The following is a 26,113-nucleotide window of genomic DNA, read 5'->3' on the forward strand; positions in this document are numbered from 1 at the left end:
CAATACCTAGTTATAGCCGTCGTAGTTGCTACCATAAACATTTTCATTAAATATCTATTGCATTTGGGCATTTTGGAACCAGCTACCGATTGTGGTCAGATCGTCTCTAACCATAGCTATTTTTTAAAAAGCACAGCTTTGTTCACGGTTGCTAACTAACAGTGTAGCTGTGCCATCACCGTTGTTTTAATTTTTGTTGTTTTTATTGTTATTGCCGTTATTATCTTTTATCTTGGATTTCAAATTTATCTTGAATAGCTGTAGTGTTTGAAATGTGGTGAATAAATAACTTGTCTTGCCTAACCCCCAATTAAATGTAGTAAAGAACAAACAAAACTTCTAATTTGTGATTGGACTAATCGCGTCACATGTCAGGTTAAAAACCGGGAAGTGCCGAGCTGCCTGTAAATCAGTTTGTGAAAGGTGGGGGGATAATAAAGCAGCAGAAAAGATCAAATATCCATCCAGTTCCTTCTTTAAGTTTAATGCTCCATGTAAAAAGAAAGTAGAAATGCAAAAAATAAGCTAAGCCTGGCTGGTCATTTCAATCGCAGTGCTATCTTTGTAAAAACAAACAAACAAAAACCTGTTCATTTCATTATAGTGGTTAAATTTGTTGCGCGTAATGTGATGCTCAGACTTGGGCGGAAGTTGTGAAACGTGTGTGTGTGTGTGTGTGTGTGTGTGTGTGTGTGTAGGTGGGTGAGCCTACAGTGAAGAAGTGATGGGCAGGGGAAGAGCCGACTCTCAGAGAGGAATGAGAACTTGTCGGGGATGGCGGACAAACCTCCGACGCTGGTCGTGAAGCTGTTTGCCGCCGGGTTTTACGGTCTCAGCTCGTTCCTGATCGTCGTGGTGAACAAGAGTGTCCTCACTAACTACAGGTAACGGCATAGCAGTAATGCATGTAACGGTTACGGTCGATAAGCTGTTTCCATGCTAGCTAACCTAGCTTGTGGAAGTTGTGCAGGCTGAGCAGCGCAGGCAACACCACGGTGCTGATTAGCCTAACGGCAACTTTTATCCAGTGATGGTAATCTTGTGGTTCACACTGCAGGGAGCTTCTCTTTCTGTTGCCTGCGTTGGGCAACATTTTAACCCTTGAGTGTTAAGTACGAGGTTAGCTTACTAACTACAGTGTGCTGAGCTTCTAAAGCATTAAAATTTACTGGAGTTTCATCTCTACTTTTTTCAGGTTCCCGTCGTCGATATGTGTCGGAATAGGACAAGTACGTGATACGTGTAACTTCTTCTTTTTTTTGTTAACCAAGCTGACACCACACCTTAAAACCAGGCAGGTATCGACACTGATTTCTTCATGAATCTCTGTGCAGATGTTAGCTACGGTGATTGTGCTGTGGGTGGGCAAGGTTGCAAGGGTGATCAGCTTCCCAGAATGCGATGAGACCATACCTCGCAAGGTGAGACTCACCTGTCTATTTATATATGTCATTTTCTAAATGAAGAGCACCAGTCATTTATTACTAGTTTCCAGAGGTCCGTGTGCAGTCTGTTCATCTCTTAATAAACAGTCCAAATAACAAATGCAGAGGCCTAACATGTATAATTTGGCCAATATAAGCAACTATTCGCCCATTAATAGCATATCAGTATTGACATATATTTAAAAAAAGAAAACAGATTCATTAGAAATAGTTTAGCAGTGTCTGCAGTACCTGAGGTGACTGTGGTTTAGAAAGTAGACTGAGTTATTATCCTTTAATTGGAAAGGTATAAATGTTTTTGGGCTAAATAGTGAACCCCAAATTGTGTGAAACATTAAGCACTGTACACATAGAGTAAGTGGCTTGTAACCCCAAAGCATTTATGCATTAAGTCAAGCTGTGTCTAACTAGATTTTGAAATATATTGCTGAAAACTAGCATACTCTATATGCATAAGAAATATTAGCCTTTATTTTTTTTCTTCACCCTTTGAAAAATGGCATTGCCCCCCAGAAACTAGAATAGGTCAGGTTTACGGTGATCGTTGCCTGTCCATCAGATAATTCATTTAACCATGCTGGAGCTGTTCTTTCGTAACAAAACCTCCCTATTCTTTCTTTTCTTTTTTTTCCTAGACATTTCCTCTACCTCTCCTGTATGTGGGAAATCAAATCACTGGTTTGTTTGGAACCAAAAGGCTAAAGTAAGCTGCTCATTTTGTAACAATTCACACAGTTAAAAACAATTTGGCTATTAATGTTGATGTTTTTCGTTTAATGGATTTTCTGTCACCGTTTACGCCCTGGTGCACCAGTCTGCCCATGTTTACAGTCCTCAGGAGGTTCTCGATCTTATTCACTATGCTGGCCGAGGGATTTCTGCTCAAGTAAGATCACACACAACAGATAACCTACTTTTCTTCGCCATTTACTGGTCCTTTTTTTGTCCGGTTCCAGTTCTAAGTGGTCATATTGAATTTCTTTACTGTCTTTAATTTCTGGCAGGAAGAAATTCTCCAGACCAGTTCAGCTGACAGTGTTTACAATGATCCTTGGGGCGTTTATAGCTGCGAGGTAAGTTCTACTAAATCCAGGTGTGCTGGCTGTTAACCAAGATTTACCTTCACTACAAAGAGGTGCTTTGTCGGGATATAGGTCCACGTTTAGTTGCCATTATCTTCAAGGACGTTAGACACATGTTGTAAAGGAGCCCTGCCTAAACGCAGCTTAACTACAGCTTAAATGTTAGCCAACTGAACACATTTATTTTCTTGACACTTTCGATTGCCTTTTCTTCTTTCTGATCCTAGTGCTGACTTATCATTTGACCTGCAAGGCTACATGTTCATTCTCCTGAATGACATCCTGACTGCAGCCAACGGAGCCTATGTAAAGCAAAAATTAGACGCAAAGGTATGTGATGGCAGCATCTGATGAATAGTGACCATTGTTGGGTGGGAGCTGTATTTGGCATTGAGCTGATTATGTGTGAATGTAGAGAACTCGAACTGTCCTTCAGTATCTTGCTTAAAAGAACTTGGCGTGTGGAAATACATTGAGTCAGTTCTTTTTACTCCCACTAATTTGATTAGATTAAATAGAGAAAATACTTGTGACTCATTTTTTTTTTTTTTAATTTGTTCATTTCAGGCACAACAAAATACATATATTAAACATAAAGTGCACAAAAACAAAAAACAAAATTTACCTGAAAAGGAGTGGGACGAAGAAAACTTATTAAATCCCACCCCTATACTCACTCATCAACAAAAAAACAATAGCTTCCCACAGCTACGCCTATCATTGCAAACCAAACAACACATCAACAGCCCCGGGCATCTCAACGGCAGCTCGCAAACTGAATACAAAATATATTAATTATAAATTGCGTTACCACAGGTAACAGGCAATAATAATTACATAGTAACAAACACACATCTACACACACATGTACATATATGTACATACATACATACACTTTTTTTTTTTTTTTGGAATCTATACCAGCAATGGTAAGAGAACAGACATTACAGAGCACACCAAAACCATCATTGAGTATACTGTGACCAGACCAACTGTTTGTAGAGGAATTTAAATTTATGAATATTTTTGCATTGTTTCAGTTGTAAACTCAGACTGTTCCAGATTTTCACACCACATACAGACATTTTAGTAAAATATCGCTGTGCATAACTAAACAGTTTTTTTGAGATTAGTCGTCAGATCTGTTTGGACTGACTCCAAAATATCTTGTTTAAGCTTGTTTAAGTCATATTTAATGTCACAAGGGCAAACTGAACTACTCAGTTCTCACATTTCTGCAAGGGCCGATCCAAATTTAGTCTATGACGCCTGTGGAGCGCCATCTCCTAGGACTGAGCTATACAGAGGTGTGTGTATGAGTGAGGGGGTGAAGCCAATGAAACCAAGTGAAACAGAGCATACACAAGAAGTCTTGGGTGGTGCCATGCATGACATCTGTATGCTACTTAGTGAGGAATGCACTGAAAGGCTTGTGAATAGCACTCTGTTCTGGCTCTGCATATTACTTGTGTTTTCCTGTTGCTCCCTTCCCACCTGCTTCTCTACCCTTTTCATTTTTTCAGGAGTTGGGGAAATATGGATTATTGTACTACAATGCATTACTTATGATAATTCCCACTCTGCTGTTGGCTCATGTGACTGGAGATATGCAGAAGGTGAGGAGTTAGTATTTCTTATTCTACTTCTACTACTTTAACACTATATTTGTTAAATTAATGCTTTTTTTTTTTTTAAACCAGAGCTGTTATGATTTCAGTACCAACCAGTTATTGCTAGGTTTAATCCTGCATTTAAGTGAGTGCACATATGTCTAAGCATGGGTGTGTGCCGTAAATATGAGCTGTCTTTTCATTTGGTCAGTGTTGGCAGACATTCTGGGTTGCCCAGCTGGGGCCCAGCAGCCAGAAAGGCACAAAGATGCTATTATGCACCTAGCAGAGTTATTACAGCAGCATCAAGTACTTCCCTTGACTGAGCAACCACCATGGATATAAACTAAAACGCCTCAGTTTTCAGTCTGCTCACTTTCTTTAAGTGAATGCGTGACATTACACATCAAAAACCACTAATGTAATATTTTACTTTACTAATCAAATGTGTTTCAATCATTTTTTTCTTTGCTTTTAATGTTGAAACAAATATAATGTTTAATGTATTTGTTTCAGTTTGTGTTTCTCATACTCTGCTTCTCCTTTCAGGCAGTGGAATATGAGGGCTGGTCAGATGCATTGTTCCTCACCCAGTTCACCCTGTCGTGTGTCATGGGGTAAGATATAGGCTTGAGATTAAATGTGCCACGCATGAATTCACTATCAGTGCAACATCTGGATGATGGCAAATTTCGGTGATTTGCTCTTAGATCGGTATTGCAGTCTCAGTTCTATCTTACAGCTTGTCTACAATGTTGCATTAACATTTTGAAATCCAATTTCAGGCTCCAATAAACATTGAGTGGTTTACAGCATGATTACTTATTTATTTTTCCCAGGTTTATTCTGATGTATTCCACTGTGCTGTGTACACAGTACAACTCAGCATTAACAACTACTATCGTGGGCTGCATTAAGGTGAGCTGCATGCTTGAGGGAACTGTTGAATACAAAACAATGCAAAATGCTCAGGTTTGTTAATGTTTTCTCCATTTTTACAGAATGTCCTGGTGACATACATTGGAATGGTACTCAGTGGAGACTACATTTTCTCATGGACTAACTTCTTAGGTTTGAACATAAGGTAAACAGATCCCATGTGTAGCTGACTGTTTCTCCTGAATCCGAGGGTCAAATAATGTCACCCCTCCTCTCTGATACTCTGGCATAGACCTTCCCCTAGGGGAGTGAGAACCGAGGACCCGTGTAGTTGGAGCTTATTCTCTGGTGGTAGTAGTAGAATGCAAGTATATCCACCCCGGCTCACTATCTGATCTGGGACACTTCCAAAGTGGAACAAAGGTCCAGCTTTTCTCTAAGAAACTGGTTACAGATCCCAACTATATGTAATCAGTATCTCAACCTCACACACCACAAGCTTCACCAGAGAAGTTACAGTGCATGTATTGCTAGCTAGTCCTAGAAGCTGAGGATTGGACCACTGCCCCTCTGTGAATTGCCACCTTAATGTGGCAATTCACATTAAGTTTGTGTTTTCCAAAGATCCCAGAAACTATGTTGTGAATGGCAATCTTCCCCTGGTTGGGTCTCCTAAAGGAAACTGGGAGTGGTTCAGAAAGCCAATATGATGACCTAAAGATCAAGGGACCAGCTTACCCTGCCTGAGACTTGGTTTCCAGGGTCGTACCCTGGAGCTGGGCATGGCGGCCGGGCCTTAGCCCACGAGGGCATGAACAGACTTAGCCTGAAGTAGTTACAAGTCTGCCATCCTGTGATCCCACCACCTACAGGAGGAGCTGTAGGGGTTCAGTTTTATGCAGACTGGGCAGTGGTGCACAAAATGTTACTTCTTTTGAAGATAAGATAAGATAACCTTTATTAGTCCCACACGTGGGAAATTTGTTTTGTCAGTATGAAAAATCTGATACAGAATCAGAAATGAAACAGTCTGATTAAATATAGTATGATGAGCACTAGCATGATAATTCTTGTTTCTCAGTTTAAATACAAACTGTTCTCAGCATCTTTTCTTCTGGTGGGAAAATAAAAAGTTTCTGTTGACACAGATAATACAGATAATATTGTATCCCAGCCCTGCGGGAATTCAGATGTGTCAGCTGGATCTTATTTCTAGTTGTACAACTTTGATCTGCTGTAACATGTTCCCCTAATGTTGTTTTGATACAACATTTTCATGTCACCACCAGTAAAAGCCTTTCTCCCCTTCCTATGACATTAATCCAAAAACGTCTTGATGCATTCTCAATCATCCAGGAAAGTAAATCTCCAAAAGTTGAATCTGTTCATCTGGACGTAGCGTTTTGTGGGAGAAACGTTTCGTCACTCATCCAAGTGACTTCTTCAGTCTCAGCTGACTGCAGGTTTCCCCAATCTTATAAACAGTACATTTGCATAATGACTGAAACCAGCTCACTGAAGGAACAATGGGCTGGGAGGTCAGTTCCTTAATCATAATTATGCAAATTCTCATGACCACTGATCAACAATCACTGACCAAAACCCACTGATCAAAGACCACTGATCAATGGCCATGAGTACCATTCACAGAGATTTGGGGAATGGCTGCAATCACAGCATTGTAAGATGGCGAAAGATGTACCCTTAGGCCCAAAAACCCTTCTCTGTTCAAAAGTAAGATGGTGTATTTTCTGTTAAATACATATGTGCATTTAGTCTCTGTGGATAGTTGTTTATGTACTTTAACATGGTTACTCTCTCAATTTTGTTGCAGTATTGCTGGCAGCTTGGTGTACTCGTACATCACTCTTACAGAGGAACAGTCCAGCAAAGCAAATGAAAACACCAAGCTGGATATCAAGGGCAAGGTGGTTGTATGACGGACACTGGATTGTTTTTTTTTTTTTTGTTATTCTTATGCTGATGAACAAAAAAAACTCTATTTTTTAGTAAAAGTGTAATTTATGGAGTATTTTGGCAGTAAAGGCATGGGATTGGTGGGAACAGTGTTCCAGACACTTCCATAGTGTGTTATTGTGGAAATGGAGCAATACCATTGCCATGCCTCTCTGCTGCTACCATGGTGACGAAACCCTCCCGAGTGTTTGTAGGTTGATTTTTAGATAAGTTTCTTTGGGTTTTTTTTAATGTTGTATTTTGATACTGTTCTTGTGAGCTTTGAGAATAAGGGAACGTTAGGTGAAAAATATTTATACAAACATTTGATATTTAGACAGAACATTTAATGTTAAATGTTGAGATGATGGAAATTTTCTTGAACACAGGTGCGAACAGCTGGATACATCAGCTGGTGTGTACTTATGAGTCAATGGGAATATTAAGTAACTTATTTAAAAAGGCACAATCCTTGTTCTTGCCTTTCAGTTTTGCTGTTTACAAGGAATGTAACTATAGATGCCTTTCTGAGCACAGTGAGATGCACTGACACTGTCATTTTCCGTTTAACTCTTTGTCCCCATACATTAATTGATTTTTTTTTTTTTTTTTTTGCGCAAACACTGTCACACACTTGTTAAAGACGCACGTAACGACACTGACCTGACCTCATCCTTTAAAACAACCAAAGCGGATGGGCAGCAGGCCGTCAGTTCTCATCAAGGATTGTGGCTTTAAATAGTTTTGCCGCCTTTTATTGGGAGATAATTTGAGATGACGGTTTACATTTTGCTCCCTCAGTATTAGAGAATGTTTGTTGTGGACTCTTAAAGCTGTAACTGGTTCTCTCTATGCAGAATTAACAAACAGTATATATGGTTTGTTATTTGTACAAGGGGATCATTTGTTTGTGTGTGTTTTTTGACAAAATGTGATCGCACTTTTAACTGAGGTAGCATCTGCAGAAGAGTGACTAACAGCCACGCCTCCTGTTATAGTCATTGAGATTAATGTATGTTCCTGAAATTTATTTCAGGGTTTTTTTTGTTTTGTTTTTGTTTTTGTTTTTTAAGTACTATGAGAGGAACTCTGTTTTGCTTTTCTTCTTTTTTCAATTATCAGGTACAAGTGTCTGCTTTTAAAAAAACAAAACAAAACTTTTTAATATCATCAGTTTATATTTATTACTTTTTTTAGACTTATTAATTTGTAGGTGGAGTGGCTAGTGAATTGTTGATGCTGATCACATCTCAAACACAGTAACCATGATCTTGTAGCTGGAACACAATGTATTTTTTACATTAAAAACTCTTGACTTTATACAGTGGTTGTTTGTATTGCTGTAATGTCATTTCAGCATCTAACAGAATGTTCAGAGTACACACTTGAGTGTTTTGTAAGATTGCACCTTTTTTATGCCAAACGTCGTAAGACAGCATTTATGCTGAGTAAATGTTCAAAGTTATGATGGGTGAGATACTTTACAGTCTTTGTACTTTCAGACTTTGTTACTCCCTGGGGGGGGAAAGTGCCAAATTGATTACAGCAATGCAGGATGAAAAGACTAAATATCTGCCGGTTTACCTCACAGGTTGATAAGATATCCTCCAAGGCTAAGTCCAGCTTCTCTAGTTCAGCTCCAACCAGAGACCCTTAGCTGTGTGCCTTTTTATGGCACACCATAAAAAATAGAATGTTAGCCAAACTGATACTTTTTAACATCTGCATCATTAGCATTCCCTGTTTAGCCAGATGTTGTGTTTCTAAAGTAATCCATTTTCTAGTTTCACAGAAACTATGAAAAACACGTTTGAAAACGCTGATGCTCACTCCAAGTTAATTCAGCGTGGCTCTGTCTAAATATGCTGTTTCCAGCTCTTCAAACTACAGTAGCATAATGGCGCCCCCTTCTGCAACACCTTTAAAATGCTGTCAGCCCACTTTTAAAGTTTTACACTAGATATGTGCTGAAATCTACTCTAAAACACATTATGTTTTCTTAAGAACAATTTAGTATTTTAAAGGTATAAATGTAGAGAGTTTAGTCCGCACTAAGCTTGACAAAAGGGCTTCTACCTTAATTATTTTCTAATTTGCCACCACTAGGAGGCAGCAAATGCTGTAGCAAGCAGATTTTTCTTAGTTACCATCAAAGCCCTCACAAATCACACTATTAACTCCTCTTAAAGACCAGACAATACAGAAGTATGAGTTGGCACTCTCTGAAAGCATGTGGTTGGTACAAGTCTGTAAACCAGTGCTGCTCAATCCAGATATACAAAGACTCCCAGAGTCAGTAATTTAAAAGTCATTTCAGTCATACTTGCATCTCGTTTCGATCCAGTGCATGAAGCACAGAAGCAGGTATTAAGGACATCTACTCTCACTGATATAAAAAGCCAAGAGGAGAAAAACGATCTAACACAGCAGCTGAGCTGTTATGAATGACTTTTTCAATAAGTATATTCACTGTTACATTGGCAAACTACAAGAAGTCTGACGGGCAGTACCACACAAGATCACCACAGCTAACAAGAGGGCCTTGTGTGCTGCTGAATGTGGAATCTGCCAAAGGACCTCCCTTACCTAAAATCAAGTGTGTATTTCCAGCACAAAGAACATCTTAATCAACCCAAAGTGGGCCTAGAAGAGAGCACATTTCTCCAATATTCATTGGCTCCCTGTTAAGTCCACAATCGAATTTAAAAACCTTAAATACAAAGTTTCAATCTTATCTTAAAGATCTCCTAGTAGCAGATCACCCCAATAGAGTACTTCGTTGTTGGACTGCTGGTGTACTTGTGGCTAGGATATTTAAAAGTAAAATGAGAGGTACAGCCACAGCTTTCAGGGTGTCTTCTGTGGAATCAGCTCCCAGTTTAGATTTGAGACACACGCACTCTCTTTTAAGATTGGGTTTAAAACTTTTCTTTTTAAATTAAGCTTATAGTTGAGGCTGGATCAGGTGACACTGAACCCTCCCTCAGTCATAGGCTGAGGCTCTGCTCTCTTCAGTGTCTTTTTAGCCTGTTTCCCCCCTCTCACTCCCAGCCAGTTGCACCAGTTGGTTGCAACTACCCGAGTCTGGTTCTGTCTAAGGTTTCTTCCTGTTAAAAGGGTTTTTTTCCTCTTCAAGCTACTGCTATATAAATAAAATTAAAGTGAGATGAATTGAAAACATCTTATATTGTGTGCAACATATTAGTGTACAACTCTGGAGGGATGATTTAGATAAAAAACAAAAACCCAGCAAGCGTTGGTTGAGGCATGAAATTTATAGAAAATATGTTTAATACAAAAAGTCACATGTTGAAACATCATGGATACAAACCCACTACCATTAACAACTCATGACCTTCTCTGACCTTGCTGGTCATAACTTAAATGAGCAAAACTAAACCCATTACACCTCAAACTTAAACTGTCGTAAATATCCACAAATGAATGTAAAAGGTAACCTAAACTAAACTAAATACTCCTACCACATTTAAATTAATATACAATATACACATTAAAAACCAGCTGAACTTACAGACAGCAGTGTCCTGTCTTACATGTGCAGCTTACATGTTGCATTGCTTTGTTTTTTTTAAAGTCCCACAAATGGGCACATAAAAAGGCACCTTCATCAGTCCAGTCTGAACAAAACAGAACAGTTTTAACATCCGCACTATGCTGCAAATTCTCAATTATGGAAGTGCTGGTGTTAACGGCAGTTTCACACAGACATGTGCTACAAACAGAAGAAAGACGAAACACATTGATTGATGCATTTCAACCAGGCAGGTGCAAAAAGGAGGGACCGTCACTGGCAGGAAGAGATTTAACATTTCAATGTGCACAGACACAGCTTAAAAGAAATGAGCACAGATCCTCGGTGTTCAGAGTGTGAAACAAAGACTTCAGAGATATTCAAACTATGACTAAAACAGCCTGAGAGAACTGTAGTGGAAAAACACAACTTAAATATAATTTGATTTCACTTCAAGCCTACATAATTTTCCCCATAGAGAGAGTGCATAAACACCCTAATGTACAACAAACTGAGGTCTTATAAAATAAAGCACAAGGAATTCAAGATACAGACCACACAATATTTTAAATCTTCACCAGTATATACAAAATAATATTCTCCTTTTAGGCAAAATGCAAGGTTCAAATCTGCACGGAGGCCATCCTGGGATATTAAATGAAAACATCAAATGCAGAGATTCATTCAGGTCTTCAGACATTTGCTTACGGGACTCCCAGAAGGTCACAATGGGTGTTCTTATGCTCGATGCTATGCATCACTTCCCCATTTGATCGAAAGAGAAAGTCTTAATGTATTATAATGTAATAATTATGTACAGTGTTAGTGCTCCTGATTATAACCACAAGTGGGCAGACCCCTTGCTGGCAATTTAATACAGACCTGCCTGAGCTACAAGTCTAGATGTACTAGAAACCATAGTAGTGTGTGCCATGTGTACTAGCAAGTCTCCTGCCGTATCTGATAGAAGAAAAGGGGTCAAATGAGTGTCTGCTCAACCAGCATCACCTGTGGTAAGTGGCAGTACCAATGCCTTTCACACTGAACACATGATATCAGGTAATGTAGGATGCAACACCCTGTAGGATGTTTATTGACCAAGGGAAATTTAAGAGGTAATGGAAAAGTTACTGCATATGTATTAATGTACGTCTTTCTCTCAGTTTCATTGTGAAATTCTGGGGGCACTATTATTGTTACTATTACAGACATTTAGCCTAAGTAGACCCACATCAACTCAGCAAATTTCAATACTTTCAACCACCTCAGAAAATGTCCCCACACTATTTTCTGGATCAATGCATGACTAGACAGCAGATCACTACAACCATCAAAGCTGCTAAACAAAAATAGCTATTTAATGCCATTTGTCACCACTGATTTACACTGATCAACAGAACAATTATCACGGGAGCAGATCAAGAGTCTACCTGTTGGACGACTCTCACAACTAGACCGACCTGCTGTACGACAGAGTCTTCCTCCCTCGCCTCAACAATAAATACAAACAAGCTGTTTATAGTTTAACTAATGCACAGCACAGCTAAAAGCGGCGCTGACTGCATACCACAGTAAAAGTGTTCTTTTTCATCTCAACAGGAGCTAGGAGAACTAAAGATAGTACAACCTTGCACTCTGAAGCATGAAGCGCACAGGGGCGCGCACACGGGCACGCACTCACACCCACACGTTCTTAAAGCAATAAAAGGGAAGCTAGACAAACCTGTGACACTACCCTGAATATGGGATAAAAACTCCACCCAACCAGAAAGACTGGGAGTGAGCAGAATTGGAGCAGTTGCAGTTTCCCTAACTAAAGGGGCCCTTTTGTTGCATACATATAAAAAATATCCAGTGGATTGGGTTGTTTTCCCGATGTGGCATCTCCTGTATTGCTACAACAAAGCTTAAAAATCCACTGGCTCAATGTTACTATTAAGGCAACTGTAGTAGTGAAAGGAAATCTCCAGGCAGCCAACACCGTGAAGGCAAACTAGGTGAAAGGTGAGGCATTCCACACTGCACTCACTGACTCACCTCTCCACAAGCCTTATGAGAGAAACAAGGCAGTGTCCTTTTATTATTCCCAAAGGCGCGAGGAGAGGCAACTAGGCTTACCTGACATTTCATTGCACACTTTACAGAGGAAGACATTATGAATTAAATATATAAGTTATAGCTTCAATAAAAAAAGGAAGTGTTTGTCGATTTGTAAGGGACTGATTTAAAGGATCCAACAGTCCTGATGTGTCAGCTTTATAGTGCAACAAGGTTCTCGGCCATGTAACATAGGCTGTAGAAGTTACAGCCAATGCAGCAGAGGTTGCACAGAGAGGACAGCAGTCTGTAGAGCCAAAGGCGGCTGCTGAGGTGTCTGTATTTTACATCTGTCTCACATAGTTTAGCGTAAGCTTCACGGTTGGATGACAGCCCGATATCCTGACCCAGTCCGCATGCCTGCTCAATAAGATGCATGTCAGCCATGATCTCTGATGTCATTTGGCCAAACCACTGAGCATTGACGGCCGAAACCGTCACGGACACAAAGAAGATGAAGATCTGGTGGCAAAAGCAGAGAAAAAGATTTAGGAAATGTTCCAAAATGAGTGTCATGCAATGTAATAATATGATAAAACAAAACATACCTGAAAGGCTTCTCTGTCATCCAGCTTGTCACTTGGGTGATACACAGCATAGATAGTGAGGTTAAAGAAAGCACAGGCTGAACCGAGGTGGAGATAGAACGGGACCAGACGACTCTGAATAAAGCCATATGTGTGTCTGTTCAGGTGGTTGTTCATCACAAAACCTGAGCAGAATCAAGGACATTAGCTCCACAGGCAAAACCAATACTATTTTCTTTTAAAAAAAAAAAAGAAAAAGAAAAGAAAGTTTTTTTATTATCTCACAGCAGTAACAACAAAGTCTCAAATCAGGTTTCACCTCAAAATTATAATTATATAATATAGATACAGGAATACATTTACATATAGTTTTTAGTGGCACTGACATAATATAACCACAGTTATACTAAAGAACCAAGATGAAAAGAAACATACTGCAGCGTTAAAGCTAACAGGAAGGTCAGCTGCTGCAAAGCATGCAGCTAAGTTTGTGAAGGGCATTCCTCCACAAGCAAGGAATGTACACACCTTAATAATAACAAAGTCAATATGTGTAAACTTTGCAAGCTACAAAAAGCCAGGTGCAACCAATGCAGTGCACTTTAAAAGCATTATATGCTTGACGATTCTGAAACTAAAAGTGTGTCACAAACATCCACAGTATTGTTTTGTGGCTCTATCTTTCTGTCCCATGATATGCATGTGGTGGTGTTAATGGGTAATCTGGTGAAAGCAATAATGTTTAAAGACTGTAAAGTTACCAAGTGAAATTCAAATGTGTCAGAATAGTGGCACTAATTTCTTTTAGTCATGGCCAAGTGATCGGGCCTGTAAGAACCAAAACCTAAAAACCAAAGTATGACATGAATTGGGGTTTTGCAAAACTGTTTACCCCCCCGCCCCGGAAATACTGAACACACTCTGATCCAGTCACTTATGTCACATTCAGGATGGCTGGGACTACACTGATACCAGGTTTTTTTCTCCATACTAAAGGGTTTGACCATTATGTCAAATACTGTCATTTTTGTTGGTTTTTCTACAATGGATATTGATTTAATCAAATACAAAATGTTCATTTGTTCATCAAATGGACATAAATATCATGAAAAGCACAGACCTATGTTAATTTAAGTAACACACTCAGCAGATGCCCCATACTTACATCTGTAGTTAACCCCCCCAAAAGACAGTTTTCACTAGGAAAAATTGTGCTTCAGTAATGACTATAAACTAAACAGTTATCTCATCATTGACCACTTGTACTTCCTATCATTCTCTTATCCTGTATTTGTGTGCATATGTGTGTTATACCCACTTGAAACGAACGTGACCCAAATCTGCATCCCCCAATAAGTGGAGATCAGAATCAGCTGCAGCAGCTTCACTGTGAAGGTGGGCTCTTGGTCAGTGGGCATGCTTTCTCCACGGCCTCCCTCTCCTCTTAGATCAGGTCTCCAATACAGTGTGCAAAACAGGTAATGCTTTTTACCTCCCACCACCTGGGGTTTTCCTCTTTTTGTTTCTCCCCTGAAAGGAGGACACTAGCAGGAGTACTCTTCGGCAAACATGCAAAATCAAAGTGCCATGAACTACAAATTTTGCCCTTAAACACTGAATTACCAATATACTGGCAAATCTTCTAAAGTAGCAATAAACTTTTGACGCAGCTTTACAAACAAAGCTTTTCCAGCTTTCCAAATAACAATACATGCAATAAAGTAGGGCTTTACTTCCGTCACTGATGAAATCTGAGCACCTTGAACGACTGGAGGAGGAAACTATTATACTTGTACAATTAATAAACTACGAAAGTCGTATTAAATACAGTAAACCGACCATATATAGATCTTATTTAATACATAGTTTATTTTTAAGGAGCAGTACATAAAAGCTTCACAGGCGGTGTCTGATGTGTTGGAAATGAAAATATTCAGTTAATCTGGAACATCTCTGCTGCACATAAAACTACACACGGAACTTCAGCTACAACTCAGAAGTGCTGTGATAATATTTCACTCGAAGGTGGGTCGATAGCTTTTAACGAGTCTGTGGCTTCTACAAATCGTCAAAGTCACCTTTACAATAATAAGTCAAGGCTAACGAAAAGTTGCTGGGTAGCTGTAGTAACAAAACTACACTGACTGACAGCTAACAGGTAGCTAAGGTTAACTGTGCGACTCACTTTATAAAACGTTTACTGAATAGCTAACTGAGAGCTTTATAATGGTAAAAGAAAGAGGACTTAATGCTATAAACTCTGTGAAGAACCTACCTGTGTTGGCAGATGACTGCGGGCACCTTGCTGCTGTTGACTTTATAGTAAACTTACCAAACCGGCTGGCAGCTACTATCGCTGGCTGTAGAAGAGGGCGGACCCGCGAAGATGTCCCCTGGAAAAACTTCCCGTGTAGTCTTAACAGCAGATACTCGTTCCCCCTCAACAGGTAAAAGTTTCCATACACTCTGCAGTAAGAAAAAAAAATTAATTAAAAAATTAATTGTGGTAACTAGGATGACTTTGGAAAGTAGCCCACTCCTCGTTTCCCTCTAGAAGTAAAACGATGTAATTTAATAGCTCATGACACTAGTTTTAAAGCATGATCTTCAAAAGTTGCAGACCACAAATTTACAGACCACATGGGAATGTAGGATTGCAGACACAGTCGGTGACCCCCAACTGTCTAAGTCTGTGGTGAGTTCATTAATCTACCTCTGCATGTCTTCTTTTGTATACTTTGCAGTTGAAGGCAGATATTTTACTGCGGCTACATTTATCTATGATGTGGTTTAAAGTGTCTCGTTTATCTTGTGTAGCCTGTAATTGTATAGGGATGCCTCTTGCAGTATTATCTTTGATGTACATCTATCAGGTCTTACTTTGCATTTCAGTATAATCTCTGTTTTGATTTTGCCCATCAGCTTTACATGCTCTGCCCTCTAGTGACAGTAAGCAGCTACAGCATGTAGATGGTAGTCTGTAAAGTTGTGCATAGGTTCTGCGTAGGAGCAGTTGACAACCACACCTGTTCTTTTGAGTCTTTTCCTCAAGGAGAGGAACGGGACTTTATTTAGGACTCTTATTAAAGTAAACATTTCAGCCTCAATGAATATCATACTTAAATAAAAACAACAATGCCTCCTCATACTCACTGTACAGATTTGACCAGAATGACAAAACTAAATATGTTTCTGTTGTATTTTTATTTAATGTATTATTTATTTCAGATAGTATTTTTTCACACATAGTTTTAATTCCTAGTATAGTTTCAGTTGATTATAATAACCTTGTTAAAAAATAGTTATAAAATGGGTGGCTATAATTATCTGACATTTCAAATAAAGTGAATTAAGTGATGGGAAAAAGGCATGACAATGAGCTTTATTGTAGGAAAAGTTATAATTACATGTTATACACACCTGGAAATATAGTATAACCTCACACTGATATCAAAATAAGTTACAATATATACTTTTTAAAACTGAAAAACAGAAACCATGTATTATAAATGTCTTCAAAGTGTATGGCAATTAGGGGAACAATAAGACAAAATTGCCAAACAGGGAGAAGTTGCATAATATGTGCAGTTTTAAACAGTTTGAAGATGAACTAAGCATTGCATTTTCATATGAAGTCAAAAAAGTCACAAAAAACCCTTCATAATAAAATGCTTCTGCTTCTGTGTCACATTGATAAAAATGTCCCCACAGGCTGGTTTCCAAAATAAGTATTTCAGTGTGATTAGTCCCACTTTAGAAAATGCTGAGCTCTTTTTTTTTTCCTAGAAACATTCAAAGTGTAGCAGCGGTCACCAAAGCGTGAGCTGCCGACAGAAGCTTCATGTATCTGCGACACGGGGCTGAATTCAGGCACCAGGTGATGGGAGATAGGGGTCAATGTCGGGCAGATTTACAGATTTTGTCATAGACTTCTGGAAAGGCTTCTTTACAACCTAATTCATCTCTCAATTTGTGGTACAACTGTCCATCAAACATCTCCCAGAACTCCTCTCGTTCCATGTAGACATCTGCATACAACATCTGGAATCTACATGTCAACGAAACAGCAAAAGCAGTGTGAATTAAAGGAAATATTTCATATCCCTTTTGTTTCAGACGTTTCAATTTATTTGCTTAATTTGAGACTCACCCATGAACATCTCTGACAAACTTCTCCAGCTGGCGTGTTGACGCTTTAGCTTCAAAATGTTTGACTTTAGGTTCCCCATAAGCCCCGATATCTACATACAGCTCCTCCTCTTGACCTTTGGGGTGAACCATCCCTCTGCCTGGTGGCAGCAGGAATGGACACAGCCACAGTGGGTACACCTAAAACAACACAAACCATTTCAATATTAAAGCACAAGTACCTCATACATAAACTAAGTGCCTGGCACACTGATCCATAAATGACTCTTACTTCAATGTCCTTGTGGAAGCGTGTGATGGCATCCTGCAGATGTTTCATGGGCACAAGCATGTCCTGGACCACGTGGTGCTGCTCATAGAGACGTCTGATGGTTTCTCCCTGGGTGAGCTTCAGCAGAGAGATCTTGGGAGGAACCATCCAGCCGAAAAGCCAGCGGAACACGGGGTTGTTGCCAAACGGAATAATATCCTGAAGAAAAGGCACAAATGTACACAGAGATACTAAAATGTCCCTCTGTAATGCAGAGTGCTGACTCTTTTTTAACATGGAGAATTCCCTGGATTTGGTTTTCATGATTCATTGTCTGATTTTAAAATCACAGATCACATGCTTTTTTTTCTGTTTATAAATTTTTAAAATTTAAAATTCAAAAGAAACAGAACATGTAGACACACAAACATACATAAAAATAAAATAAAAATAAAATAATTGGGTTTTTAAAAAACTCTTCCTTCTTGAAAGTTTTATTTCTGTCACAGTGAGAATTTTAATTAAATATGACAATCCTGAAAATGCAGTATACCATGACTCTGCTATCAAAATAAGTTACAATATATAAAAACAGGATTTTAGGATTCTTCAGTTATCACAACAGATATTGTGATAACTGTTGACCCTACATTTGACATACTATTGATTCTGACATATACTGATCAAGCATAACATTATGACCACTGTTTGTGATGGCTAGACGACTGAGTCAGAGCATCTCCAAATCTGTGTATCTATCAAAAGTGCTCCAAGGAAGCGACAGGGTCATGGGCCACCAAGAATCACTGTCACTGAGGCATGTGGGGATCGAATGGTAAATGGCCTGTATTTGTATAGCGCTTTTCTAGTCCCTAAGGACCCCAAAGCACTTTACACAACCAGTCATCCACCCATTCACACACTGGTGATGGCAAGCTACATTGTAGCCACAGCCACCCTGGGGCGCACTGACAGAGGGGCCACTGGGCCCTCTGACCACCACCAGTAGGCAATGGGTGAAGTGTCTTGCCCAAGGACACAACGACCAAGACTGTCCAAGCCGGCTCGAACCGGCAACCTTCCGATTACAAGGTGAACTCCCAACTCTTGAGCCACGATTGCCCCATGAAGGCCTGCTCATGTGGTCTGATCAAACAGACAAGCTATTGTAGCTCAAACTGCCCAAAAATTTAATGGTGGTTCTGATGGATGGCCGGATGTGTGTGCATCTCTTATCTGACGAATACCTGGCAGCAGAATGTGGTATAGGGAAAAGGCAAGCCGGCAGAGGCTGTGGGGATTGTTCTCTTGGGAAACCCTGGATCCTGCCATCCATGCGGATGTTACTTTGACAGGTACCAACCTAGCTAAGCAATGTTGCAGACCATTTACAGCCTTTCATAGAAACATGATGGCTGTGGCCTCTTTCAGCAGCATAATGCATCCTGCCATAAAATAAAAATGGTTTAGGAATGGTTTGAGAAGCACAACAAAAAGTTTGAGTTGTTGACTTGGCCCCCAGATTTCCCAGTTCCAATCAAGCATCTGTGGGACAAGCAAACCTGGACAATCAAATGCAATCTATGGAGGCCCCACCTCACAACTTTCAGGATTAAGGATCTCTTGCTAACATCTTGGTGCCACAGTACACATTAGGGGTCTAGAGGAGTCCATGCCTCGACTGGGTGACCAATTATTAGGCAGGTGGTTATATTGTTGTGCCTGATCAGTGTGTCACATCAGTACTGGCTTTGATCCTCTTATTTTCCAACAGAGGGCAGTGCAAACCTACCAATCACGGTCTGACGCCACCATGTCCAACAACAAAAACGATTCCTGTCACAGATTGTCAGTTAGCAATTTAATCAAATTATCATTAAGCCCTGGTTCTGCCTGCTTTTCCCTGCACTGTCAACAAACACAAAATCCTTTGGAAAACAGAGCATCCAAAAGCCCAGAGGTGACTCAACTAAATCTGTCAAACCATTACAATGCATAATTCATCACACCATTTACTGTTACAGAAACAAAGGATGCCAAGCCCTCCTCACTAATGGCTAATGGTGTGTGAGGGTGAGGGATAGGGATAGAGAGACAGAAAGAGACAAAGAGCATGCATTAGAGCCTGCTAAAGAGAAGAAAAGACAGCAAATTGGTAAGATGATGACAAGCTAAAATGTGACAGATTTATGCACCCCCTCAGTATAATCCTAAAGCAGATAAAATCTGTTGTGTGTGTGAATACCTGAAGTTCCCAGAAGATACTGCGTGTGTGTCTGTGATAGTAGTGTCTCAGAGGGATGTACTCAACTCCAGTGCAGTCTCTCTTTAGGTATCCCTCCACGTGTTTAAAGAACCAGGGTTTAAAGTGCAGGCCGATTTTGTTAATCTGATGTTGAAGAGGAAACGGGAAGGTTAATATGATAAAACAAATGAAAACAAATCGCAACCACAGTCAAAGATGGCTTACCTTGTCAGGCTCTGCGTGGTCAGTCATGGTTCCTGTCATGATAACAGCTCTATCCAGACTATACTGGAGTCCCTCAACAAATGTGTTCCGCTTGTTCGCAGAAGCTTCGGTGAAGCGTTTACAGATGTTCTCAAGCCCTCTGACTGGCTCATAGTGCAGCTTCACCCAAGGCTTAGCTGGGACTATTTTAATCTCAGCGGCAACCAAGAAGCCCAGAGTGCCACAGGACCACGGGACGGCGTGGAATAGATCCGAGTTCTCCTCCTTTATGAAGAAGAAAAAAAATTACAAAGGTCGTGGCCCTCTTCTGAATATGACTGTGAAGAGCCAGGCTTTCTGACATTAGGCTATTTGTCTCAGTTTTTCTCACATACTTCACAGTAGCGACCAGTTTATCTTCTCACAAAGATCACGCTGTCTGCTTTTGGGGTGAAAAATCATAACATGCAAGTGTGACAAACCACACTGTGGCTTGGAACACAGTGTATTTGACTTTGATGAATATAAATACAAATATGATTTGATAAAAATGTCAAACTATCAGATTATGTAATTATAGAGTCATAATTGGTGTGACTTGGATGTAAGAAATACAGACTGCATAATGGTTGAAGACCAAAAGTAGCTTGCTGTTTTTCTCAGGCTATGTGAAGTCATTACAAAGGTAATCCAAGGACCAGCTACCAGAAAGGAAAATATAAACCAAAAATATAAATTACCACTTTACTACATTACTGTGATTAGTTATTTTATTTTACCAGCAAACAGTTGTCATCTTTGGATTCTACATTATAGAACAACTTCAGATAAATAGCCTATTTTTAGCTCGAGAAAGTTAGAGAGAATTATGCAGGAATTTTTACTCAATCCTTGCCCAATTCTGGTAAACAGAAGGACTTAAAATAGATAATATTAACTAGAATAGACTAAACAGAGACAAAAATGATAATCATAATATCAGTGACATAGTAGCTCACCCCAATTCAGAGGTTACTGAAATGTATGAAGTACAGAAAGAAAGCTATAGTTTGTGTTGTTATTGGTTTGCTGTATTACACAAACTAATGAGGATAAAAATCTATTGTGAAGTCTGTGAGGCTCACAATCATATCCAGGACAAATGAATTTCCTTTAGCTAAAATCTGACCATGAAAAATGTAAAACTGCCTGTAAAATGACCAATGTGACACTGAACTTAAGCACAATTGGGGTGAAGACTCATCAGGGGTGGGCAATTAATTTTCCCAAGTGGCCACATTAAAAACTAGGCCTGCTGCGGAGGGCAAAACCATCAAACTTATAAAGAGATCAAGTTATTATTTTGCAGAACTGAGTTCAGCTTAAGCTGGGATGGGCTCCAGCCCCCTCCTATGCGACCCTGTTAAGGATACTTGGAAGAGAATGGAAGAAACAGTCGTAGTTTCTCATGTGGCTTATTAGGAAAATTAATAGCCCACCCTTGCATTAGATCATCAGTGTGTACAAGTTTCACTAAAATCTGATCAAAACTTGAGGAGTACCGATTTGTGAACTGTGCAGAAACAGATTAGCCCACTGGTCCTTTGACCAGATGAGCTAAGAAGTAGAAATGTTTCTATCCATTGAAACTGAGGGTAAAAGTTTCCATAGTTATTTTTCATGGTGAAATTTTAGTGCTTTCTTGCTAATGAACCTTCTACCGTGAATTAAAACCATGCTAATATAGTGACCACCAAATACTCCATCTGAGCAAAGCTGGTTTCACTGCCCATGGATATTTCTTCAAATATAAAAGCAAAGATAGCGTAATTGAAATCATAATTTTGTTATCTCAAAAAGCAGGGATAATTTAGTAAGGCATGAGTGCAAGGATGGCATACTAACCCACAAAACTCTCTTTAGAATACAAGTGCCTGGACTCAGACATGTATCATCTATATACTTAACACAAAATCAATACTCACCTCTGTGCAACGTACTAAACTGCCATCAGCTAGAACCAGTTCATAGGCAACACAGATGTGCTGAAACAGCCCATAAATATGGGATGACGACTCTATGCCGGTACCCATCACTAGCCCACCTGAGAGACGACAGAGAATCATAAACGTTCTTTACTAATTCAATTTCTACCCGGGTGAGAACAACACCAGGCGGACACATGAGCAGACAGGAACATGTGCCTGCTGTGAGTGTGTGTCTGTGTGTGGACATGAGGATAAATTAATGTACTGCGGCCTGATTGGAAAACATTAGACTGTTGATGCGTTGTTTATAACATCAGGAAATCCATTATGAAACCCAATCCAGGGGTGCTTCCAACACTGCAGCCATTTCCTCCCAGTTTCGTCTTTTGAGCTACAACATCAGTCCTCTAACGCGATTAGAAAAGTCGTTGAGGCTCTAAACAGGATGCAGTGACTGACAGAGGAAATGCAGGATTTACATCAGTGAAATCGGTGTCGACATCATTGGTACATCTCTCTATTTGCAGAAACCACAGAAGGTGCCGATCCATGATTCCAATGAAAATAAAGCACAACGTACCCACAGTGAGGTCATCCAGCTCTGGCAGCACTGGCAATGTCCAGCCGATGGAGTTGAGGAGAGCGGTGACTTGACCCATGTTTGCCAGTGGTTCAACTCTAACCACCTAAAAAACAAATATCTTTTTAAGTAACAATCCACCAGCAGGTTCTCCTACTTCCATCTCACCCTCCTTTGTCACACCAACCCCTCTGCATGTCCTTCTTCACTACAGCTTCCTCTTTTGCTTCTGCCTGCCAACTCTATATTCAACACTATCCTTCCTCAAACACATGTCCAAATCATCTTGCCTCTCTATCTTTGTCTCAAAAGATAGATCCTCACAATTTACGTGGAACTCATGCCTGCATGAAAGTATTGAGCCAAATAATTAGACAATTTGCCATGCAGAAATAAACACTTTCTGTGACACCTCGAATGTAAGAAATGGCCTCAGTCTATACATCCATGTACAAGCTGTTTGATTCCAACACTGTCTGGACTATTTGGACTGCATGGACTACATGGACATTTATAAACTGCTCAGTCCACCTTAAAGACTTAAAAGACGATCAATAATTTTCAGTCACTGGTCGAGAACAGTTTTCCACTTTTAATTAGGTCTTCAATTTCTCTGAAAGTTTTAACACTCATCTAAAGACCCTGTTTACAACGTGATCCTTACACATAGCTTTTATTATGTTCCATCCATCCATCCATTCGCTTCCGCTTATCCTTTCCAGGGTCGCGGGGGGCGCTGGAGCCTATCCCAGCTATCATAGGGCGAGAGGCGGGGTACACCGTGGACAGGTCGCCAGTCTGTCGCAGGGCCAACACACAGGGACAGACAACCATTCACGCTCACATTCACACCTAGTGACAATTTGGATTATCCAATTAACCTATCCCCTCAAACTGCATGTCTTTGGACGGTGGGAGGAAGCCGGAGTACCCGGAGGGAACCCACGCAAACACAGGGAGAACATGCAAACTCCACACAGAAAGACCCTGGCCTGATGGTGGAATTGAACTCAGGACCTTCTTGCTGTGCGGCAACAGTGCTAACCACCATGCCACCGTGCTGCTTTTTATTATGTTTTATATCTTATTTGTTACTGTACAATGCTGTTTGTGTTATGATTTGTATCCATATACTATTATTAGCTTCTTTTGGCAGCTCTCTTATTACACTATACACTAAAGTGTCACCAGAGTGGATGGATCCACATAATTCATTTGGAAGATTTTAACGGCGGATTCCCTTCCTGTTGCAACTCTCCCAAGGATTTATGTCTCCTCCTGGTTCCAAATCGGGGATCTCTCATGCATTAGACAATTATGTCAACCGCTTTACAGAGCTCAGAAATAATGGGTGAATTAACAGAAATGTCTGGTTAAGATATTACAATAATTCACCTAACTTTTATCTGATTGGCTCATTGTTACTGAGCTCTCTGTAAAGACACATTTTTAAACATGTTTTATAAAGAAACAGACCAAATTAATCAAATACCTGCCGTTCACATCATAAAACAAGATGTGGTAAAGTAACATAGCCATTCTTTTCCTACAGATAGAAAGTTTTTATTATTGCGGTAATATGTTTTAATGATAGATGTCAAAGCACATTTTTTTAAAATAATATCTCTATTGTATTTTCATTACTATCTGACTTACTAACTTGGGAACTTGACAGAACTGACCTCAGGTTGAGGCTGTTTAATCGGTTACAAACATTTCTGGTTGATTTCACAGATATGAGACACTTGGAGCTGAGTTTGTTGCCCCCTCGTACCTGCCTCTTTGTGTCCACCTCCAGAATGTCCATCATGTTGATCATAATGTTCTTGTGGGTTTTCTTGTACTTGCCCACTCTGAGAGACACGGTGAGCCAGCCGGGGCGACCTGTACACATGTAGGTCTTAGCGCCCTGCTTTCTCCAGTCGCGCACCTGAAATGTCACATATGGAGATGTCCTGGTTGGTATCCATTAGGTGATAATGTATATGAGAGGACATTTTTCCTAAGATAGGTTTCCTGTATATGAAATCCTGCATGACATGGGGATAAGCAAAATCCTTTTAGTGATACAGCTGTTGAGTTAATAAGTTTAAATTATTGAATAACTGATTCCCTTTAACTGAGTCTAATTAGTTGAGGTGAAGCCACACCACTGTTTAACTTTACAAAGCTGCTTGTAATCCACAGATTATACACACACAGTACATCTGTTATCCTATCTGAATCAAAAGCAGCCTGTTAAAGTTTTCACAAACATGACTCACTGCAAACAACACATGAAACTTTATAATCAATAACTATTTGACTATAATTGTTATTGATCATTAAATATCATGGTGGCCCAAATTAAAAGGGACGTCTCTGCAGCATGAATGAAACATTGAGATGTAATAGAAATAAAGCCGCGTGCCTCATGACATGAGTTTAGTAATGACTGAAAAGGACAGTGCAGCTCTGACACCTGTTCACGCGGACACGCTCACCTGTCTCTGGATGTCTCGCACGCGCTGGTCGTGCAGTTTGGGCGCAGAACACATCTTGAAAATGAGCCACGCTCTCGCATAGTAATACACATCAAATATAACGGAGAGCGGCAGCAGGAACAAGCACACAAATATCCACCTCTGGTGAACTATCACGTAATCTAGACCTTTGACTTTGATCCACAGCAGGAACAAAACCACCAAACTTCCTAAATACAACAGTGGAACCATCGTGTCCGGGCAGATCGGCACTCACTCTCCTCTCTTTCCAAACTAAAGATATCCGCTTCACTTCTCAGCTGGTGAAGTAGCGCCTTGGTGAACTCTGTATTGATTATCCCAACCCCCAAAACTCGATTTCTGATCACCCCTTCGCTGGGATAGGTGAGCAGGGCAAGGTGGTAGGCAAGCCCCTCCCCTGCTTAACATTGATTGGGCGATAATACCAAAGGGGCGGAACCTGTCGTGTAAGCTTTAAGTTAACTGGTCCACTAAGTGACTGAAGGGAATACCAGAAACGTAGCCTTTTTGTTGTTTACCCAATCACGGAGCACGCAGGCTGTCACACCATGCACCCTGTCCTCATGGCTGTGTTACAACACTGTATTTAAACAGTATCACAGGCTGGACCCTGTAGTTTAATGCGGACACTTTGAGTTTAAATTAACTTCTGTAGTTTCTTGCAGAAGGAAGCTTTGTCATAATCAGTGGATGAATGAACTCCCAACATGTCCTTGGCTGTAGGTCAGTTACATGCATTGTTTTCCCCATCTTTTATAAAGTAAATGGTCTATTTGATACATGTTTATTTATAGTCTGCGCATGTAAATCAGTGGATAGTAATAAACCTAAGTGTGCTTACCCCCTTTGGTGCAGATTAGCCGTTGAAAGGAGAGACATTAATGATCCTTTCTGGTTGAATCAAAGCAGCCTACCTTTCCACAGTATTGGCATCATTAGGTTAAATGGCTGGAGTTTGTGTTTACTACTAATAGCAAAAGTTAGAAAGCTAAAATTGTAACAATTACACCTTTTAAAATAAAAGCTGCCCTATGTCTGAATACATTTTCACAAGCATGCACTTAGCCAGCTATGAGGCCACCAAGG

General features: G+C 40.0%; 3 protein-coding genes across 3 annotated transcripts; 1 reads left to right on the forward strand and 2 right to left on the reverse strand.

Annotated features, from left to right (window-relative positions):
• The first annotated feature begins 450 nt into the window (after window positions 1-450).
• slc35d1a (solute carrier family 35 member D1a) lies at window positions 451-8,292 on the forward strand. Its single transcript, XM_005478909.4, has 12 exons — window positions 451-884; window positions 1,196-1,229; window positions 1,335-1,421; window positions 2,081-2,148; window positions 2,260-2,331; window positions 2,450-2,518; window positions 2,755-2,857; window positions 4,051-4,143; window positions 4,687-4,754; window positions 4,977-5,055; window positions 5,139-5,221; window positions 6,851-8,292. Exons 1-12 carry the CDS (start codon window positions 775-777, stop codon window positions 6,954-6,956), a joined length of 972 nt encoding a protein of 323 aa, XP_005478966.1. The 5' UTR covers window positions 451-774; the 3' UTR covers window positions 6,957-8,292.
• A 1,936-nt stretch (window positions 8,293-10,228) lies between these two features.
• Window positions 10,229-15,924, reverse strand: si:ch211-121a2.4 (transmembrane protein 205). The gene is made up of 5 exons (XM_005478910.4): window positions 15,842-15,924; window positions 15,461-15,594; window positions 14,447-14,658; window positions 13,150-13,313; window positions 10,229-13,063 (listed from the first exon to the last, which is right to left on the reverse strand). Exons 3-5 carry the CDS (start codon window positions 14,544-14,546, stop codon window positions 12,761-12,763), a joined length of 567 nt encoding a protein of 188 aa, XP_005478967.1. The 5' UTR covers window positions 14,547-14,658; window positions 15,461-15,594; window positions 15,842-15,924; the 3' UTR covers window positions 10,229-12,760.
• Window positions 15,925-16,492: 568 nt separating this feature from the next.
• Window positions 16,493-25,360, reverse strand: dhcr24 (24-dehydrocholesterol reductase). The gene is made up of 9 exons (XM_003439910.5): window positions 25,007-25,360; window positions 24,298-24,453; window positions 22,524-22,629; window positions 21,941-22,059; window positions 19,998-20,261; window positions 19,773-19,916; window positions 17,549-17,746; window positions 17,279-17,457; window positions 16,493-17,176 (listed from the first exon to the last, which is right to left on the reverse strand). The coding sequence occupies exons 1-9, from the start codon at window positions 25,235-25,237 to the stop codon at window positions 17,023-17,025; spliced, it is 1,551 nt and encodes a 516-aa protein (XP_003439958.1). The 5' UTR covers window positions 25,238-25,360; the 3' UTR covers window positions 16,493-17,022.
• Between the last annotated feature and the right edge of the window lie 753 nt (window positions 25,361-26,113).

This window comes from Oreochromis niloticus, linkage group LG23 (genome assembly GCF_001858045.2).
Source record: "Oreochromis niloticus isolate F11D_XX linkage group LG23, O_niloticus_UMD_NMBU, whole genome shotgun sequence".
Lineage (NCBI taxonomy): Eukaryota > Metazoa > Chordata > Actinopteri > Cichliformes > Cichlidae > Oreochromis > Oreochromis niloticus.